At 35.9% G+C, this 15,410-nt stretch overlaps 1 protein-coding gene across 5 annotated transcripts in view; it reads left to right on the top strand.

Moving 5' to 3' along the window:
• Window positions 1–15,410, top strand: part of STXBP4 (syntaxin binding protein 4) — a 66,140-nt gene that overhangs the window by 12,099 nt on the left and 38,631 nt on the right. For all 5 annotated transcript variants that reach the window (XM_071573406.1, XM_071573403.1, XM_071573404.1 and 2 more), the window contains 11 exons: window positions 511–596; window positions 1,267–1,393; window positions 1,958–2,090; window positions 4,078–4,184; window positions 4,575–4,743; window positions 5,755–5,833; window positions 8,514–8,596; window positions 9,085–9,181; window positions 9,834–9,946; window positions 10,614–10,700; window positions 11,883–11,948. In XM_071573406.1, the coding sequence (XP_071429507.1) occupies window positions 511–596; window positions 1,267–1,393; window positions 1,958–2,090; window positions 4,078–4,184; window positions 4,575–4,743; window positions 5,755–5,833; window positions 8,514–8,596; window positions 9,085–9,181; window positions 9,834–9,946; window positions 10,614–10,700; window positions 11,883–11,948 (1,147 nt within the window). The remainder of the gene's footprint in view (window positions 1–510; window positions 597–1,266; window positions 1,394–1,957; window positions 2,091–4,077; window positions 4,185–4,574; window positions 4,744–5,754; window positions 5,834–8,513; window positions 8,597–9,084; window positions 9,182–9,833; window positions 9,947–10,613; window positions 10,701–11,882; window positions 11,949–15,410) is intronic.

The raw sequence follows: 15,410 nt of genomic DNA, 5'->3' as shown, positions 1-15,410 counted from the left end.
TTACTTATTATTTAGTAATTAATAAATATTCCTTCTATCCTCTTTTTTTGGAGGAGCCTCATCTTTGTTTGCCAGTCTCTTCTGGGTTCTTGTTCAGTATTCTTAACTGGCAGCATTCTTTAAAAACATGAATGTGCTATAGGTGTATGATCTGATTCCTTCCAATATAAATAGCTTTTTCTAGATTTTGGTAACACCACTGGTTTATCATTTGTGATTGACTTGGATTACAAGTTTTTAACATTTTGTAATCCAAAGTAAAGAGAGGTCATATTAAGCTTTTTTACCAGTAGTCCATTTAATTCACAGTCTGTTGCTTTTCCATCTTTATTCTGTATTACATGGTCTTTTCCTTGCCTTTCTGGACATTGGACAGGACTTTCCTCTTTTAGTTGAGCTTGAACTTCCTCCTCTGAGGAAGGGCAATTTCAGTACAAACAGGGCAGATTTCACAGGGTGAATTCAAACCAATGCCAAATCCTGACAAAGAGGATCTTTTTATTACCACAGGAAAGAATTCCATGACCTGATGGATAAGTATGGCTCTCACAGCAACACCAGCTCTGCAAGAAGTTCCCCAACACATCTGTTAGCTGGTGAGAGATCAGTTCCAAGCCTGACATAATCCTGTGGGACACTCAGCCCTGGGTGGAGTAGAAACTTGCACTTAAAACTCTTAATCTGGGGGAGGATCTGCTGGAGGAGCCACTGAACATCAGGCAAAACACACATGGTTGCTTAGACTGGAGCATTTAATTTATAAGCTAAAAATAAACCGTGAGGGGTTTGTGTGTCTGTTTCCTCAACTCTTGAAATAAATATATTACCATCTACTTTCACCAATTTTAATTAATGAATGATGTGAAAAGTAGTTGGTATTTGTAGCTGAAATGTGCCGTAAGATTTCAATATACCAATAGAACTCTGAGCTGGAGTACCATAATTCTAATCTTTGTGGAATTGCTGCCTAAATAAGAGGCCTTTCTATAGCAAGCAGGATTATTCTTTAGGGAAGTCAGTTGAGATTTTGGTTTTTGCATAAAGTTACTGCTTTCTGTGTTTTAAAGTATTATTCCTGGGACCCTGAGTGACTTGCACTTCTTAGCTCTGTAGACTTGAGCTTCCTTTTGGTTGTCTGACTGCTTAGTTTATCTGTTTTCTAGCATAAAAATAGTCCTGCTGAACTTACTTACATGAGCTGAATTTTTGTGCTTTTTCCCTAATGTGTGTTTTATTTATTTTTTTTCATTATTTCTTTTCTTGAAGCCAAATCTATAGAGAGCCTTTCTTCTGGGTCATCCTCAAGGTCACCGAGTCCTCAGTTGCATCTGAAGGAAAACACCACTGCCAGCAGAAATAATTCTGTCCCACCACCATCCCCAAAGCTTGCAAAGTAATTTCCAAAACTGACTGTGACTGTTCTGTGTGAGCTGCAGGAAATGCTGCATTTGGCTGGTCAGGAAAATTTGGGTGGAGCACTAAGTTTAAATATTTTATTTTATTTTGTAATTTTTTATCCTGGGATTTATAATACCGTTGATATTGCAGACTTCAGTTTTAATAAATTGTTTTTCTATTTATTTATCATTTACATGGTAGAAGTAGATTAATCTGGTGGACTTTTTCATCTGTCTCCTAAAGAATTAATGCTTCTGGTTTATGTGTACAAGGCTACTCCCATCAGCTTTGGATACAAGATAGTAGAGAGCAGCTTTTACCCTTTTAGTACAATGTATTGCCTTTTTTTTTTGTAATTGCCAGAAGTAACACTCGAAGCTGCTGATTTTTTAGTAATTTGGCAGTGTAATATTTGAACATTGAGATTAAATGTCCACTCTTTCTGTTTGTTGCTGTAATATGTATTTGCAGAATCAGTAAGCTGAAGATAATATTTTGCTTCAATTATTATTAAGTATTTAGTTCTGTGAAGTAATTCCACCTTCCTTTCTTTTTGCAGGGATAGTGCATTTCAGATTATCTCTGTTTGCAAAGGAACAAGCCTTGGTTTGAATATTGTGGGAGGAATTAACAGAAATGAGGGGCCTTTGGTGTATGTTCAAGAAATTATCCCTGGTGGGGACTGTCATAAGGTAAAGACCTTTTTTCCCTTCCCCTCTCTTCAGACACCTGTCTTTTTGTCTTCATGTAGTACCTGCTTCAGTATGTTGTATAGACAGTCATTTTAAATATAAAATGTGCTTGTGTTTCTCCTTGCTTGCTCTTTAAACAGAATTATCTCACTGCACTGCAGCAGGGTTACATGGCCTATAAATCTACTTGAGGTAGATGAGGATATTATTCCCCAGTTTATGTATGAGAGTGCAAAAATCAACTTTTATAAGAGATTGCATGGTGCAAGGTAAACCGGGAAGGATGGGACAGAGCATCTCTTGGGTTCTTTATTCTTGGACATAAAAAATCCCTGACAATTTGGATCCTTGCAGCTGGATATCATTGTAGGCAAATTAAGAAAAAAACACTCTGAAAATGCAGACTAATAAAATGCATGAATCAGTTCTGCTTACTGTTTTCAGTTACGACAAATGCAATATGTAAATCAGGAGGACTTGTCAGTTTAAAAAGTAGATAAATAATGTAGCTGTCTGGTTCAACTAAACAGAACTATCTATCCAAGAGTCTCCTTTGGCATCCAGAGTTATTACGATTATTTTGAAGTGTAGATAACCAGCTTTTGCCTTTGGCCAAGCAAAAGTGTATGAGCTGATTTCACAGGCAATGAGTTTTGTCCCCAAACAGTGAATAACTATTTGTTACTCAACTTTCGTAGACTAACTTTAATCCTGAAATACCAAGGAAAGGAAAAAAAGCAGCTTTTCAAGGGCCTCTTTTAGTAGATAATTGATAATCATTCTTCTTTTGTTTCTCCTCTTTTGTTGTGGCTTCTAAATCATTTTTCTCATTGCAAACACATAATTGAAAGTCTATCACACATAATCAACAGACTGAGGCTGAGACAAATTTTCAGTAGGTTCTAATATTAGCAATGATAGAGGTAATTTCCCTATCCTGATTATCCAGTTTGGGAAGCTGAAGCAGCAAACATGTTTTAAACCTTTGCCACATGAGGGCACCATTGAAATGTATATTCTTTAATAGACTGGATGAAAGCAAAATAAAGATCTACAGCTTTTGTCTTTTATCAAAACACTAAGTGGGACAATAATGTAGTAAGTACTATCATAGGTTTGAAATAACACAGCTAAAATTATGGTATGTGGGTATTAAATAGGTTTAATTTCCTGTGTGTCATCTTCTGCACACACTTTGTTTCACATGGTGATTAATTTCTTAAAAGCTGAAGATTAGAAACATGTAATTTGATGTTTATTACATTAGACAAATGTCATAACAAACTCTGTAACTGTAGGTGAATTACATGGAATTCCAGCTAAATTGTTGAGGCCTCTTTTAAAATGTGAATCAAGAAAGCTTTCTCTTAGTGAGAAAACTAGCCCAGCATGTTTAATGCCTTGTCTGGAGTCTCTGAGACAGAAATGTGGTATGTTCTTGCACTGGTAGGGAGTTTGCAATTAATTCAAGAGAAGCACAAGCTTGACAATATAATTTCTGTCATGGTTTTGATAGTGAATTCCAAATAGACTAATCTCGTTTTCTCATTAACTTACCACAGCCAGTGAGTGCCTGATGAGTCCCACCTATTGCCATGAATATTTGGGTTTGAAATACAAATGAATCCAGCTCACAGCGGAATTAATTAGTCAGGAAGCTTCCTAAAGTCAGACAGGCTGGAAAAATCTGTGATTCCTTTGCTTGGGTTTTTTTTAACAGAATATGTACCCAGGTCCAAATTTCTTCTTTACACAATATGTGAGATCCATTCTGTCTGATGAAGTTTTATAACAACTGCTGTGATGGTGATTAATTATCATTGGATCTGTTTATTCCTGCAAAATTTTCAGGCAGAATGCACAGCTGTTCTTGCTATTTCTTAGTAGATCCAGAGGAATACTTTAAAGTGTTGTAATTAACTGCTCTTTCTATAGTGTTAGCAATTCAGATAAAATTATTTGGTTTGGTTTTCATTTGTTATCTCAGGACGGACGATTGAAGCCTGGAGATCAGCTCGTGTCCATCAACAAGGAGTCCATGATTGGTGTCTCCTATGAAGAGGCAAAAAGCATAATCAACAAAACAAAGATGAGGTATCTCTACTGTCAAACAGCTGACCATCCAAAGTGGTTTATTCTGTGATGTTTATAGTCAGATTAATGTGAAATGACTTGACTTTAGAGGAAACGCAGGTATATTAATTTTTTAAAATACTCAATTGCAATATTATTTAATAGAAAAATCTCAAATGCACCTTTTAGACCTGCAAAATTATGATTCTTTAATGCTTTCAAAAATAAAAAAATCAGAAGAGGACCCAAACCCACAGTGATGCCTTTTAGTGATGGGGAATAGAACATCCTTTTAGGAAAACAGTTAAATAAAATGACAAAGTATTTGGAAACATGTAATTTTTTGCAGAAGTAACATATAATCTTACTAACAATTTAGTATATAATATGTTGAAACTTCTGGAATTTTAGGTTGGAAAACTTCTGGGAGATAGCTTTCATTAGGCAAAAAAATATTCCCAGTTACCCAGAGAATCTGCAGCATCCTTTCAGCCTCTTAACATCTCCTGTAACATGTGGAGAGCAACAGGGTCTTCCATCTCCTAATGGGAAGCTTGTTTCAACATTCACTCCAGATGCTGTGAGTACACTTATTAATCCTCTTAGAATAAAGTGAGCAAATGGTTGTTTTTCACTAATTTTAATTGAGTTTCCATTTTAGTAAGAAAATGACTGGCTATTTTCCTGCACAATATGAAGTCTTTGGAATATCAAAAGTTTTGCAAAAACCATGTTGAGTAACAGGAGATTAAACCACACTGATGTGAGGAATGAGACTATTAGTTGACTTGGGATAGGAAAACAAATAAAATAAGCATTAACTGTGTTCTTAGATGCAAAGTTCTCCTTACTGTTTCTCTAGTGAGTAAAGTTTTGGAATTTGATACATATAGTTATGTATTTCAGAAATCAGATACTCACCATTTACTACATAAATGTGAACAGTACAGACTCACAAGTTACATTTGCTCTGTGACAGTGAGATTTTTACCTAAAGTCCTAGAAGAATGTGGGCTTTTTCCCCTTTCAGCTCAGCAACAATTGTTTTAATTCACACAGCTCACATTAAAGAAGTAAATTGATAAAAGTAATGTTGGCCATAAGAAAGAAGATTTTAAAACTATTATTTCAATTTTTGAAAGAGTTTTTTCTGTTTATCATGTTTTTAAAGCTAAATAAAGTATTGCCTTTAAACAAGAATGAATAAAATGTTCCATGTCAAACACAAAGCCAAAGCAGGTGATTCTCAATTCTTCTTATGTTTGTATTTAAAATTCTTGGCCATTTTTCTTTCCTATTAGGGATATAAACATTGAAACAGGTTGCCTGGAGAGACTGTGTTATCTTAATGTGTGGAGATAATCAAACCCCAAGGTTTTGATGAGGCCCCAATCTGAGTTTTTCCAATGCCATTCCTTCTCCCCACCACCACGCCTTCCATTTTCTCCTACTGTTGTTTTAATCTATCCGGCCCTTTTTTCTCCCCGTGCTCTTCCTTCCTGTCCCTCTCTTTTTACTTTAATGTGTATTTCTAGTTTGGCTTGTGATCTGCTTTAGAAATGATGTTTCATGACTTCGTTTTCTTTCATAGATGGAAACTGGAGTCAAGATGGGAGAGCAATCTCCAATTCCTCCTCTAGACAACAGTCCTGCTGATGTGTCTGCCACGGGTAAGTGTTGATTTAGTTCCCTGCCACCCTTTCTTTTCCTCTGATAACTGTCTTACAGCACACAGTACCTAGTGAGACTCAATAGTCTTTTAAAAAAAGGAATATTGCAGTTTTTATAGCCCTGGATAAAGGACTGAGATCAATGGATTTTTAGTAGCTTCTGTCAAATACAGCTTACATTGTCTCTAACAAACAGCTGAAACCAAACAAAACTGAGTGATCACAACATTTGCTATACAGCAGGAATGATAATAGACTCAGTAGAAACCAGATAATGAAGACTCACATATAGATCAAGATTAGGTTGCCATAGAAACTGTGCTTTCTTGATTGGCTGAAGTTCTCTGGATGTGTGCTGCTGGCATGGGGCTTTTGTTTAAATCAGGGCAGCAGATTGGAGGGATAGAAATAACATACAGACCTCTAACAGCTTTTCATAACAATAGAATATATATGTTTATATTTGAGAGTCATGACATTCAAACAAGGACAAGAGTCACTTTGATCCCAGCTCAATATGTATTTTGAAAACAACACATAGGGAAAAACAGTTTGTGGGATTTGGTCAGAAGCAAATCTGAGCTGAACAATGATAATTCTCTTGGGAAACAAATCTGTGCTGTATTTAGAAACTGTATTTAAAAATGTAGGAGCCTGACACAGTAACAGAAATGTTTCTGTTCTGTGTTTCCTGTATGAAGACCTGAACTATATTTCTTTTCTTCAGGTAGCAGCAATTAAACATAATCTGAGCTTCTCAACTTGTTGTCCAATGCACTAAAAAGAGAATCTGATTCATTCCAGATGTCCCTCCACTGGTGTTATTTAAATTGTACCTGCATTCATTATGGCCTATATTAGATATTCAAAATTAAAATTAAAAAGTTCTCACAGTGCAAATCTGACGAGTTGGCTTCCTTCCTTGAAGGGTGGGCTGAGTGAATGTGAACTTTTGAAACTGGAAAGATTATAGTGTTGAATATACTTGGGGATTAATGATCACACAGAGTCTCATATTGACTGTGAAAAACACCACAACCAAACAAAAGGAACAAGACAAAAGGCTATTTTTAATATATTCAGAATATAAAAGTCTTGGTTAGTATAATGCAATACCCAGGAGCTTCATTGTTAAAAGAGACCAAGAGGGCCACAATTTCTTAACACATTTGAATAAAGTGGGTAATGAACTGAAAAGACAAACTCTTGCGGCTTCAGCTTGTGCTGTTTCTTGTCATGTTTCATTTTCTTTTTATTTAATAGCATATCCTTTGTCATACCTGCCATTTCTATTTTCAAGGGTAACCTTTCAAAGATAACCTTGAAAAATTAAAAGTATCTTTTAGGTGACTTTTTTAATGCCCCATGAAAAAGTCAGAGTAGTTTTGAGAAGTTTTTGCACAGACTCGTACGAGAGGCTTTTTCATTCTGCGCTCAAAGGAAATGTGCCAATTCCACCGAGGCTTAGCCCACTGTCTTCAGAATTTAATATAGCATGTGAGAGGTGGTAGTGTCAGAGATTTTCAAGATGTTTTGGTTTATGCTTTTGGCATATAAAGAGAATGTAAATTACTTTGAGCTTGGAAACAGATATGCTGTGAAACTAAAAAAATTCTTTAAAAAAATGGAATTCTATGTGATTCCTTCTGTTCCTTCAGAGAGAATCTCAAGCTGCAAACTCCTTTGGTTTTTAAATGCTGGTTTTTTGTTTCAATACCTCTCTAATTCATTAATGAAATGATGAATTAGGATCTGAATTGTATTTATAAATGATGAATGCAAACAGTGTTTTTTTGCAGTTTGCATACATGTAAAATCCAAAGAAATATTTAACTGCTCCTTCTGCCTCCTGTCTATGAGCAAAGGCTGCCAAGGTGGTTGTGTTGTATCCACAGGTGTGTCTGAAACATGACAAAGCTGTGACTGTGTTCTCAACTCCATCAAAACTCAGCACACACACACAAAAAAAGGCAATTATTCTGAAATCTTGCATAGGGGCTGCTGGTGCTGCTGCCTTCCCCTTCCTCCTGGCTTCTGTGTGTTGGAAGCACAGGAGGTGCACCACAAGTTGTTAATGCAACTGGCTAAAATCATGCAGACTTGGAGAAGAGGATGATGGCTGATGGCCCAGTGGATGGGAGCTCTTGGAAAAGAGTTTCTCTCCAGGAAAAAGCCCTGAGGCATCTGGTGAATTCAGTCTAAGCTCCCTCCTCACAACCCTTACTTGGCAACAGGTCATTCCCTCTCTTTCCACAGTGTTTTCTAGATGAGTGGAGATGCTTTTGGGAACTGTCAGTTATGATGAGGGTGTGTCTTGGAGGTCTCTCTTGGAATTCACAAGTGTGTTTCCCCTTCTGTTTCCTGAGTATCTGTGTGTCTCTGAGAGAAGAGAAAATACCACCAGTATAAGCCATATGCTTGATGGATCACTCTGTTATTCCTGGTTCCTTTCAGCTAATTTGCTACTTGTCACTTTTTTATACCAAAAAAAAAGTGTAAGTGATTGATACCCGTAATTTTTGTTTATTACAACTGTGTCCTTTAAAAATCAAGAGTCAATCTAAGTGTTAACATGTCTTTTTGGCAAGTGGGTATTTTGCTTGACAAGCAGAGCTTCAGAACAAATTTTTCAAAGCAATAGTTACAAGTCTATAATCATTAATTTATTTTTTCCTCCTAGTTATTGCCTCCAGCCAGAATGATGATTGTGAACCCCAAGGAAGGAACTCAACTATTCGTCTCAAAACAGAAAAGCTGGAGAGGGTAAACACAATCTTTTGAGTTTTCCTTCCTCTCCCTTCACAATGCAGGTAAAACATTTGGACAGTATTTCTGGGCTGACAAACTTTAAGGTATAAATTCCACACAAAATTTTCTATTTGAATAGTTCTTTCATGTTGCAGGGCAATATTTCATTTTATATATTGGCAAATTACTGTTTTTGTTAATCTAATTACTGATTAACTCTTCTGGGAATCAGAACATCCCCTCAGGATTTTTAAGGTAGTTATTAAGGACAAAGGGGTTTGCTTATTACACTCATCTGTATTCAAGGTTAAATAATATCTGTACATCTCTCAATTAGAAGGAAAAGTCACAGAGTGGCTCTGGAATAAAAGTGTTGTCAGTGAGAGTGTAGCAGGATACAAAAGCTCTTTGAAGTATAGCTCTTTAATTACTCCCCCATGTCCCTGCAGTCATTATCCCTAGTCCTTTCCTTTTTTACTCCAAAATAAGTTTTTTCCTTCCAGGCATTGAATTATCTTGGGATTCAGCTCACAGATGAACAGCAGCAAGCCCTCAGGCAGCAACTTCAGAAAGATTCTAAAGGAACAGTGTCTTTTGGAGGTAATAATTTGTTAATTACTATGGAAAAGAATGAAAAGTAGGAATACAGAAATGGTAGATAATAAGCATTAAAATATTTTCTGTCACTGCTGCAAATAAAATGGTAGTTTGAGGCAAGAAACTTATTCTACTGTATAAAAATAAGCTTGAATTTCTGAAACTAAGTAATGGTAAAGCAAATCACAAATTTCTCTATTTAAGAGCAGCCTTGGGAAAGTTTTATTTTATGCCCACAAATTCCTCCATTTTTTCCCTTGACAATAGGGAACTATAATTGTTCCAAAAATTACTTGGGAGAGTATTGATGGTAAAGAGACTTCTCAAAGCAGCCAAACTGATGGATTTTTTAACTTCACTTTGTGAGAAGAAAGAGCATTCCCACTATTGCATATAGAAAGAGATTTATGTGGAGACCATCACACAGTTCCTCCAGCTAAACCTAATCCTGGTGGGAATGAGTTGCTTCTGTTGCTTATGACAATTTTGGTTGGTGACAATGACAATTTAAATATATTTTTATTGAGGCATTATAGTTCTGATGCTAAAACTGATGGAAATTGCACTTTTCCTAAAGTTTATGAAAACAACATTTAGTGTTACTGTTGCTAAACTGAACTTGTGGGCTACACAGCAATAAAATCTGGTTTTTCAGATTTCATTGAAGTTTCAAGGAATCTGTTCTCTGTGCAATCAAATACAACAGATGATGGCCACAAACCTGTAACATTTGGGGTCAGTGATGTTTCCAGCTTACAGAATTCACAGGTAAAATATGTGCCTGGACAGTGTTTTAACTCTTGGAAGGAGATTATTGGAGAGTTTATTATATGTAAAATTACTCCAGATCTTGGGCAGATGTTTAACACAGCTCCATATCCTGGGGTTTTTCAGATAACCTAGTTTCTCTGAAGCTTCATTAAGGAGCCTAATTTGCAGAAAGCAATTAATATAATTATGTTGTTGTTTGTTGTAAGTCTGGACGACAGTGATTTACTGAGGTTTCTTAATGGAATTCATGTTGTTACAACCTGTGTGAAGAATAAACAGTTACTGGGCCCAGTGATTTAACTATTGCTGCAGTGAAAATCATTTCATTCTGGAGCTGACTTTAACAAAGAGCATTTTTAGCATATGAATACTAAAATAAAATAATTTTGGTTTACAATACTGAAGAAAATAGGGGCTATCAATGATGTATTTTGCTACATTAAAAAGACTTTTATTAATCCATTTAACAGGAAAAAATAATTTTTCCTTTGGAAGATAAGTTGATCAAAATTTTCTTAAAAATCTTTAGCACTTTCAGAGCTTTAAATTACTTTAAGGATTTTCCTCTAATTTTATTAAAAAGACCTCTTAATTTAAGATGTTGAAGATTATGGAAGGCAGAGTTTGCAGTACATTCTAACCTTATGTATTTAAATACTCACAGTTTGTAACCTGTGATTCTTTGGAGGATGACGTGGAAAGACTTAAGAAAGAAAGAAATGAAGCTTTAAGAGAAATTAATAAATTAAAGGTAACAATTTTTATTTCCTTTAAATTATTCAAGAGACTAATCTTTTTTAGGAGTGTATGTAGTTATTTACTGTTCTTCTTTTGAATTTTATGTGCATTTTTTCATTAATAAATAAAAGGCAGAGCAAACAGTCCTAATGTATTTGAAGATTGCTTATAATATATTTTTGGAGACAATAGATTTTGTTACACTGAATACTAATCCATTTTTTAATCTGATCCACAGAGAAATGAAACTAAGCAGACGTTTCACAAAAGTGAATTTGGAGAAGTGACTGATTTGCAAGGCAATTTTATTTAGAAATGTGTGATCTTGGTAACTGCAGAGTCTGAGCATGTGCTGATACTTCTGAAAGAAACCAGTACTAGGGGATAAATTAATCTATGTTGAAAAGTACTACATATTTTCACAGACCTTACAAAGGGCCTAAAACCTAAAGCTCCAAATATATTTATTGTTTCTTAATACCCTGGGTTGCAACCACAGCCCTGTGGTCTTGAATTGCTTTTTTAACAAACCAAAGGATATTAAGCAAATGTAACTCTTGTTCTTGGGCAGGAAAACTGACCTCAGGATAGAGACAACTACACAAATTGCCTCGTGGTCCAAAAAACTTCTTCTTGCTATAAGTTACAAAAACATGGGGTTTATATTGCCAAAGATCTGTTCTTTGTTCTGTGCACAGAAATCTGCTGAAAACTTTGCACTGAAATGAAAGAACCCAATTTACATTGAATGTTGAAGTCTTGAATACTTATGACAAGTCTCTAAATTGCTGATGTTGAAAAATTACAACAATTAGTCTGTAATTGCCTTATTTCTTATACTCTTTTACACATATCCCAGAAATGTTCAGTAAATAATCCTCCAATGCTCCTGTAACTTAACCAGTATCAGTGAACTCCAACTTTCAGAGATGGAAATCTGGGGTTGTCACAGGTTTTATAAAAGCTGTTGATTATTTATTATTTCCATCAGAACTGTTTTAGTATGTGTTTCTGATTATACATCATTGTTAACAGACATATGTTTTGGCCTGGAAATGTAGTAGTTGTACAGAAGGCAGAAATTACATGGATAAAAATTAAGTATTTTTGCCTGTAGTTTTGAAGGAGCTAATTGAGTTTTAGGACTAAAAACTCTTTATCTTTCAGATTAAATTATTGATTCTTTTTTTAACAGGAAGAATTGTCTGAATCTGTGACTTTACAGAAGCAGTTGACAGAGCAGCTACAAGCAGTCAAGCAAGTACGTTGAAGTTACTTAAAATTAGAATTACTATTTTTTCATTTCTGAACTACTTTTTTGTGCAAGGGAGAAGGGAGCACTTGTTTCTCTCTTTATGCTCATGCAGACTACACTTTCACACTGATTTTGGCACTAAGTTGTTTTTGTGTTAGTGCAAAGCTTTTAATTAGAAGTAGAAAATATTGATCCTTTGGATTTTAGAGCAGTAGCACTTCCTGCTGTTGAATTGAGAGAGGAACCCTGAGACAACCTGGGTCAGTGAAGATGGATAATTATGGTGTTAAGTGTTCTGTGAAGTGATTTTGCTGTTCTCAGGCAACAATTATTTTGCCTAATTTTCAGTCCTAACATTAATTATTTTTTATGGCATGAAGGATGAAAAAATAAACATCATCTTAAGGACAAAAAAATAGACACATTTGACAATGTTTCCTGGTATTTACCAGGAAAAAAAATGGTGGTAAGGATTTTGTGAGGAATGTCTTGTTTCTGTCTTCAAATATATCTGATTTCTTACGAGAGAAGGAATCAGACTTTCCTTTTGAAATTCAGCCTTCTGTGTCTCTTAAAGGAAATCTCCAATTACATGTAAGTCTGATGTCATTTATTGCCTGGATTCAAACCCAAGTAACTTTGCTGTTCCTGATTCTCCTGAACATGCTGTCAGCTCATTTCTTCTAGTGAGCTGCCTGCCTTTCTTCTCTCCTGTGCTGTTACAAATAGCCATGAGAAACCTCTGTGGAATATCTGTTCCACTGTTCTATCAGATGGCACATGTGAAAATGCAAGATACACTTGAAAAATCTTTTTAGGTACTACAATATTAAGATTAATTTTATATTTTTGCTTGTATATATAGATTTTTTTGAGCACCCTCACTATCACCTTTTACTCCTTGAATATAAGAGACCTGCGTGAAATCTTTTTCCAGCAATGTCGTGTTGTTGCACTCTGTACCCTGTGGGACAGCAGGGAAATAAATTGGATTATCTTCTGGATAAAATTTAACTGGGACTGTGTTCCAACAATGCATTTCAAATTTCCATTCGCTAATGGGTGCTCAGCCTGTTGCTCTGAACCAGAGCAGATGTTCAGTCTGTTAGTCTGGACTAAAGCTATTACAGAGTTCAAAGCCCAGCACAGACCAGGGAAGGCAGACTCGGCCAGGGCTGCTTTGAGGGGCTTTTAAGCACCAGTAATGCCCATTTGCCACCACTCGAGGGCCTCACACTTTTATTTTTCTCTCAAGTGCAGTCCTGTGGTGGTGAAGTTTGGCTTTGCCGTGCAAACCTCCCAAGGATAAATACTGATCTTCTAGTGAGCACTGAAAGGGTTTCATACAGTGAAAGGAAAGAAAAATAATAAATTTTATGTAACTGCAGCACTGTGTGATCTGTTTTAGGAGATATAAGTGGACTTAATGGAAATTTTAGTTGTGTTTATACTTGGTGCATTTTCAAGTGTTTTATATATATTATTGTATATATTTCTGTCATTCAGGATCAATATTAACAATGTGATTCACAGTGATATAAAGTGGTTAAAAATAGGCTACTTACAGTACAAGTTTCCATTTAACTTATGATGCCTTCCAGCTTGAGCTGAAGTTAGTGAAATGAGTTAATGAGTACATTATTGAGCCCTAATGGCCTGATTAAAAGTAACAAACAACCAAAGTAAACAAAAAAACAATTCAAGTATGTGCTTAAGGCCTTCTGAGTTCATTGTAATTTAAACATTTTTTAAAAATCACTGCTTCCCAGAAAAAACAAGGTTTTATAGGCTACCAGTCATATATTGGAGTATCTTTTGTGATATTTCTATTGTCTCCTAATTGTGAATTGCAGAGATTACAGCTTAATTAAGACAGGGGTACAAATATGCTGGTTAATGAGCATGCCTTCTTTGTACCAACTCATTAAACAGTGCTTGAATCAGGAGCTGACAGGAGGGATGAGCTCTTAGGATTAGAAATATTGCTAAATTTGTAATGAGGTAGTAATTATTTTCTTATACTGATCTATGAAAATTAAAATACATTATTGATCAATTTTTAATTTGAAATTGTGATGTGACACTATTTTTGGGGCTTCCTTGAAATCGCCTGTAAGCTGAAGGTGGCACAAAACACAGAAAGGCACTTTTGAGCACCTGAAGCCTTGTCAACAGCATGAGTGTGGCATCTGTAATGATGTCTTCTGTCCTCCTGGAGGAGTTTGACTGTATCCTGGGTCAGATCAACCTGAATGATCTCTTTGTGCTACAGCTTTCCCCACAGTTATTATCAGCTGAAGCACCTCAGCTAAATATAGTAAATGTGAAAGGTTGTAAAGGTAAGATACTGTTTGTGGTGTCCCAAACTGCTGGACTCATAGTTCATAGGGCTGAGATTTGCAATTCTATTTATTTTTTCTAAGGGAAAAGGAGGGGCTTTCAATTAATGCTATTTTGGAAGCAGTTTGTCATTTATTTCACCCTGACTGAAAGAGGAATTTGGTTTATTTTTATTTCATTAGCTTTTCAGCATTCAATGTTTGTAAAATCAGTGACTAAACATAATCAAATTGTAACTGCAATTTTCACATAGTTTGAAAGAATATTTTAGTTCCAGTGTTTGTGGTGGCTGGAGTATTGCTTGGATAAAACCTTCTCCAGACACTCAGATTTATCCAAGGCAGAAGTAGAACCTGGCATAGGAAGAAACTTGTACCTTGAAATTTTGTAAGAATTCAGTTTGTTTCCTCCAGCTTTCAGTTTCTTATTGGTTGCAGTGGCTTCATACCAGATCAGGAAAAACAGTCCCAGAGGTGTTTATATCAATGCAATTTTAGCAGCTGCAGATCCTATTTCTGTTGTATTTTAGAATCACAGAATGGTTTGGGTTGGGAGGGACCTTAAAGAGCATCTTGTTCCACTCCTGCCATGGGCAGGGACACCTTCCACAAGACCAGGTTGCTCAGAGCTCCACCCAGCCTGGTCCTGAACCCTTCCTTCATACAGCACATGAGTGGGAGAAGAGCGGATGCTGCTGAATTGTGGTGTTACCCATCTGTTCTCTCCTGGTGGGGGCCTCTTACCTGCACAGGTAGGAGAACCCACAGTGCCACCTCCAGTAACTGGAGAACAGGGAAACCTGATGGTATTGCTTCCCTTTGTGCCTCCCTGCTCCAGCAAAGAGCTCTGGTTCGTCAGAAAATTTTACTAATTCAGTTGTAGTGTGTGTAATTGTTCCATTGTAATGTAAGAAGCCATTGTTTGTTAATTATTCCTTTAGGTCTTTCACTGTTGAAATCTGGTCATACTCAGTCTGCTATTACAGAGAAATTAATATTCAACAACTGGGTTTCTGAAAAAAACAATGGAGGAGTAAAGGCAGTTCTAGATTATATGAGATCAAACCTTTATCTCAAGGAGGTCTTATTTCAAAACGAAGACCTCCCTTTTCATTATAGCAATTTTCCC

The sequence above is a fragment of the Pithys albifrons genome, chromosome 19, assembly GCF_047495875.1.
Source record: "Pithys albifrons albifrons isolate INPA30051 chromosome 19, PitAlb_v1, whole genome shotgun sequence".
NCBI lineage: Eukaryota > Metazoa > Chordata > Aves > Passeriformes > Thamnophilidae > Pithys > Pithys albifrons.
Note: the sequence above shows the minus strand (reverse complement) of the source record. Positions and strands in the feature narration are given on the sequence as shown.